The sequence below is a fragment of the Myotis davidii genome, unplaced genomic scaffold (genome assembly GCF_000327345.1).
Source record: "Myotis davidii unplaced genomic scaffold, ASM32734v1 scaffold415, whole genome shotgun sequence".
Lineage (NCBI taxonomy): Eukaryota > Metazoa > Chordata > Mammalia > Chiroptera > Vespertilionidae > Myotis > Myotis davidii.
Window position 1 is genome coordinate 5,066,279 of NW_006287951.1, and position 6,406 is coordinate 5,072,684.

General features: G+C 36.1%; 1 protein-coding gene across 1 annotated transcript in view; it reads right to left on the reverse strand.

The window, feature by feature from the left end:
• Nucleotides 1–6,406, reverse strand: part of CEP70 (centrosomal protein 70kDa) — a 45,348-nt gene that overhangs the window by 6,069 nt on the left and 32,873 nt on the right. Inside the window, 2 exon segments of the mRNA XM_015561361.1 lie at nucleotides 24–170; nucleotides 4,503–4,673. Of these exon segments, the coding sequence (XP_015416847.1) occupies nucleotides 24–170; nucleotides 4,503–4,673 (318 nt within the window).

Below are 6,406 nucleotides of genomic sequence, written 5' to 3' on the forward strand. Positions count from 1 at the left end.
TTTTCATAAGTATTAAGTATTACCTTTTCCTTATTTTCAACTTCTTCCAACATGGTATCTACTATAAACAACAGATCTTCAACTCTGATACCTTCCTTTTCATCCTGCTTCTTTAAATTATGCCAAGGCACCAATTCTGCAGATAGTGTTTTCAAGGACTTATACAAATCCTTTATAACAAAAGAAATAACAAGATTTTATTGGTTTAAAAATAAGTTTCCATAAAAATACTAATAAAATATAATTACGTCTCAATGTCTTTTTAAAAATCAGGATTTAGTCCTAACCAGTTTGGCTCAGTGGATAGAGTGTTGGCCTGTGGACTCAAGGGTCCCAGGTTCGATTCTGGTCAAGGGCATTTACCTTGGTGGCAGGCACATCCCCAGTAGGGAGTGTGCAGGAGGCAGCTGATCAATTTTTCTCTCTCATTGATGTTTCTGGCTCTCTATCCCTCTAATAAAAAATATATATATTTTAAATCAGTATTTATGTTAGGATTTACTAAGTACATTAATTATTATCAGTATTTTTTTTAAATACCATTACCAGTTTAGGAAAGCCTATTAAATAGTTTTTTCCAGGTAAATATAGGCCTTACATAAAACATTCTATATTAATTGTCTTTGAACTGGATGTTTTAAGCAATTATATATTATTTTATTATTAGCTTATGTAATTTAAGTAATTGGTTTGATTATTGATGGATAAAAAATAAGCTTGTTCTTTATATTTTGGCCTTGAATTTTTCATAACAGACTTAAGATGTAATTCACACAGCATAAAATTTACCCTCTTTAAGTGTACAATTGAGTATTTTAATATATTTACAGAGCTATGAAGCCGATATTTAATTTCCGAGCATTATTATCAGCACAAAAATAAACTTGCACCTACTTGAAGTCATTCCCCATTCTGTCCTGACCCTAAGCCCTGGGTAACTACTAATCTGCTTTCTTTTTCTATGGATTTGCCTATTCTGGGCATTTCACATAAAATGGAATCATATCATAAATGGCCTTTTGTGACTGGCCTCTTTCATTTAGGATAATATTTTCCAGCTTCACCCATACTATAGCATATATCTCCAAGCAGGTTTTAATTTGAAAGGATGACTAAATTAATTATATTTAATCTTGATGATGGCCTACTTAGTTTGCCTGGTCTAGACACGTTGCCCTAATCTATTTTAAACTGTATAGCGGCGAGGTTACTGAAAGTTTAGAACTTTAAACTGGTCAACCGCTAAACAAATATTTACTGAACATCCATACGCGCACGGCACAGTACTTGGCCCTTTAGAACAATACTGTCCAAAAGAAATGTGAGCCATAGTAATTTTAAATTGCATAGTAGCCACACTTTAAAAAGAGAACCACGTGACATTAATGATTTTATTTAACCCAATATATCTGAACTATTATCATTTAATATTTTTTTTCCACACTAAGTCTTCTAAATGGTGTATTTTATACTTATAGCACATCTCAATTTCAATGATCAAAGCTGTATGTGGCAGGTGGTTACCGTAGTAGTGCAATTTCAGAATACAGAAAGAAGTACCAGGTATATAGGAAATTCCTTTTCCAACTCTTTTAGTCCACCACTTATTTAACACTTTCCAATTAATGCCCAAACTTCACATATTGATATATTTAACCTTTCATTTGGTAAGAAGGTAATTACCTATTTTAGCAATTCAAGGCAATACATTCAGTGTCAAATGAATGTTTTAAACATTAGGTGACACCAGAATATTTTAAAAAGTCCTAAAGTTGCAGCGTAATGAAATCTTCATTAACCAACGTTCCATCAACAGGATGCAGTCATAAACAAATGGCCTATGGTACAAACCACACCAATTATAAAATTTTGCTTGAGAATAAAAGTCTTAGCAAGATTAAGCGGGGGAAGATGTCTGATGTACATAGCAGTGCAGGATGGCTGTAAGCGGTCCATCAAGCGAGCCCTGAAAAACCTAGAAGACGGTCTTCTAGATTCTCCACACTGCTCAGCTAAGGGATGTAGAAGTACAGGTCATGACTGACTTTGGATGGCTGGCCTCTGGAGCACTAGGGGATGGGAAAGCTACAGCACACCATTGGGCTGGGAAAGCTACAGACTCCGTAGCTCAACTTTTCGGGAAATGTGGGTGGTGGAAAGATGGAAGGAAGGAGACAGCTAGCTACTAGCTCCACGCTTTTTCTATCCTTCTCTTTTACGCCAAATCTAACTTGAGAAATAAACTAAGTTGGGAAAATAGCTGTTCCAAACTGAGAGGCTGCTACAGTATAGGAAACCTTTCATATGAGGAGACCTCAAAGAACCTCATGTGCTTCCTCAATTTGGACCCCTATTCTGCAGTATAAGGTAAATACCTGACACACGGCCCCAAATCTGAGTTACTTCAGTGGCAAGGTCACTAAATTCCTGTTGGGGGTCCTCAGGATATTCTAATTATAAAACTAATTCTCCTTGTCTCCTTCGAGTGGGAAAAATATACAGTAGCAAGAACTCACCACCACTGTAAAGCTTTTCCTGGGAGCTCCTTCCTCCTCCAGAATTTGGAGTACAAGTTATTTGCATCATTCACTTGGCACTTCATGGCCTATCTGTTCTCATTTCTTCCTATGGTAAATTTTATTTCATATATTTTAGCATGTTTTCTCTCTCCAATTAATCTGAACCTGTGTCCACATTTTCTGATACCTCCCACAATGAACACAGTAAATAACAGGTAACTATCCATTTCTTTGATTCTTCCTTTGCCTCCTTTCTCTTCTAATCTTTCCCTTGTTTTGGGAAGGCTGGGGCATTTTTTTAGCCCATCTTCCCTGAGAAGGAGTAAATTGAAGTCAGCACTATTCTCTACTACCGGAAGAATCCCCTGACAAGCAATAATTTGGAAAATGCCATGATTTACATAAGTAATCACTAATTATTTCACTCTCTTCTAAGATATAAACTGGAGGAACTCAAGCCTATAAAATAGATATATTAATCCAACTCTGTCACTCAATTAAAAATTTTCCTTATTTTATAGCTCTACTGAGCCCTAGTTAAAATGGGAAGAAAAAATTAGAATGAAATGTGAAGATTCTTTCACCAGTTACAGGTGTGTTTTCATTAAAAACTTTTAAAATTCAGTACTATTTTCTCTATTTTGTTGCCTTGGAATGTGTTATTCTGCTTTATTCTTTTGACAAATATTGAGCATTTATTATATATCAGGAGATTCCTTGGAACACGTCAGAGGACAAAGACAAAACCCCTGGAGCTTATACATTCTTACTCGTATCTTCTGCACCCTTTATACTTCCTGTGACAAATACTTCTGACAAATACTATTACTGAATCACACCTTCATGAACAGAGGAGTGCTATATATGTATTAGTTATTGAAAAATCTAAAATTTAAAGGGTACAGCCCTAAACTGGTTTGGCTCAGTGGATAGAGTGTTGGCCCGTGGACTGAAGGGTCCCAGGTTCAATTCCAGTCAAGGGCACATACTTTGGTTGCAGGCTCAATCCCCAGTGGGGGGTGTGTAGGAGGCGGCCAATCAATGATTTTCTCATTGATGTTTCTATCTCTCTCTCCCTCTCCCTTCCTCTCTCAAATCAATTAGCAATTCACCTTTCAGTGAGCTACTCAACAAAAACTAGAAAAACCTGAAGTTAATAAAAAAATATACAACTCTTGCCCTGACCAGTTTGGCTCAGTGGATAGAGCATCGGCCTGCGGACTGAAGGGTTCCACGTTCGATTCTGGTCAAGAGCATGTACCTTGGTTGCGGGCACATCCCCAGTGAGGGTGTGCAGGAGGCAGCTGATCGATGTTTCTCTCTCATCGATGTTTCTAACACTCTATCCCTCTCCCTTCCTCTCTGTAAAAAAAAAAAAATCAATATATATTTTTTTAAAAAACACAAAAACAAACAAACAAAAATATACAACTCTCTAAAGTGAAGAAAATTGCATCTTCCATGGATAAAAAGAATAAGTAATAGCAGTATTGGCTAGCTATCTGACCAAAACCTGCTCCACAGAATAGACAGACATGGAGATAAACTTTAAAAGAAAAAATAATAATTTTAAATATGAAGAGAAAAGGAACATTCCCAATTAAAATGGAATGAAGGATAAGACATTACATTTAAAGAGGATTAAGGGCCAGGAAAATCTGTACCATGGGGATATCAAAAAGAGGGAGATGAAGGTAGAACAGGGAAGCACCTAGAAGTCAAAGTGGATCTACTATAGATTTCCAACAAGGCAATAAGCCTAAAAAATGTCTTGTTTGGTAGAACCTTATAGGAGGCAGCTTATAGTAATGACAACATCAAGAAGGCAGTACTTACAATGGATATGTAAGTAGCAAGATTAACATTTAATAAGATAAACTGTTTCAGCTTTACAATCAAACAAAACAAATTATGCCAGCCTATTAATAAAGTCCACAACTCCAAAAGATTTTCTAAGCATGTAAAGACTATACAACCCCTTACCTTTAGGGAAGTCAGTTGATCTGCCCACATTTCTAGGATAGGAACAAGATGCTCAAATCCACAATCTTGATCAAAATTTTTATTAAAATGTTGGACTCCTCCTTTGCTCTGTTTATAAAGTATTACTGGAGCTCTTGGATTGTGAATAATTGAATTGATGCTACTCAGTACCTTTAAAAAAAAAGGCTGTTTTTAGTTGAAATTTTTACCATAATCCTTTAAAAGTGACATAAGTAAAAGGAGTGCTTTATATGTCAATGTAACATCATTTTCAAATTTAATTTGAGGCGGTCATTAAGAAGGTCTTGAATAAGACTGAGACTTGTAATATTCGAAAGTACAATAGTTTCATCAACATGATTAAACGTAAGTTCTAATAAGAACCACAGATTTCACAAAAAAACTAAAATGTATTTTTAACTGATCTAGACTTGAAAGTAGTTATGTAGTTATGACCTATTTCAATCCACATAGAGAAGAATTGTCACCCAGATATCCTTAGCTAGAGTTCCACATTTCCCTATTCCTATCTTCTCATATTTAAGCTAATTTGGATATTAAATGGGAGCAGTTCCTGATGTTTCACAGCTTCAGCTGAAGTTCCGAGTAAAGACAATGAATTACAAAGCCCAACACATTCTAAAGAGAAATCCTAAAAAGCATCATGCAGGTCTTGCTAAAAGGTGATCAAACTGATCCTGGATAGTGACCAGACTATTTAAGAAAATGTTAGCGATTCATTGGACAGGATTTACCAAGATTAATGTATTTTAAAGGAGTGACAGAACTAGTGAGTGAAAAATGCTGTGCTATTTTTCTTTTCTCCCCATAAAAGCTACAGGTCTCTTGAGAATTTGGCTTCTGATGCTTATTTACAAGCAGTTTGTTTATTGCTTATTTTAGTGCATTTCAGTATGTCATTTCTATTATATTTAAATTATTTTAATACAATTTTAATGGGAAAATATTTCCCTCCACTAAGTTATCAACGAGAGCAAGATCTTTAATAAGACTGACGCTTGTAATGTTTTGGAAGTACAATAGTTTCATCAACATGATTAAACATAAGTTCTAATGAGAACCATAAACTTTACAAAAAAACTAAAATGTCTTTTTAAATGATGTAGACTTGAAAGTAGTTATGACCTATTAGAATCCACATAGTCCTTCTCCTCCTGCCTCAGACCAAAAGTAAGGAGGTCAGTAGCACTCCTAAAAGAGACCAGGGAACTAACTGATGCTAGCTGAGCTTCAGAAGTTCATAGGAGAGGGAAGGAGGGGAGTAAGGGAGAAAGAGAGACTGACAGACAGAGGCAGACATAGCGACATCGCTCAGTTGCCTCCATATGTACCATGACCAAGATTCAAACCCACAACCTTGGTATGTGCCCTGACTGGAATCAAACCCATGACTCTTTGATACCTAGGACGACGCTCCAACCAACTGAGCCACCCTTGCCAGGCTGCCAGATTCACTTTTTAAGAGAAGCTACAAATAAGAAATTAATAAGCAAAATCCCTTAATTTAAGAAATATCAGTAATTAATTTAAAATTTTTAAAAACCCTGTGTAGGGCCAATAAAATAAAAATGCAGGCCCAGTTAAGTCAGTAAATAAGGCTTAACTACACATCCAGTCAATAAATGCTCATCTACCTATTCTATAAAATCAGTAAGGTAAGAGCTCTATATCACACTATAGAACATTAAATTTCAGATGAACTAAATATCTAAATTTAAAAAAAGAACCATACAGCCCTAACCGGTTTGGCTCAGTGGATAGAGCATCGGCCTGAGGACTGAAGGGTCCCAGGTTCGATTCTGGTCAAGGGCATGTACCTTGTTGGCGGGCACATCCCCAGTAGGGGGCACGCAGAAGACAGCTTACTGACATTTCTTTCTCAT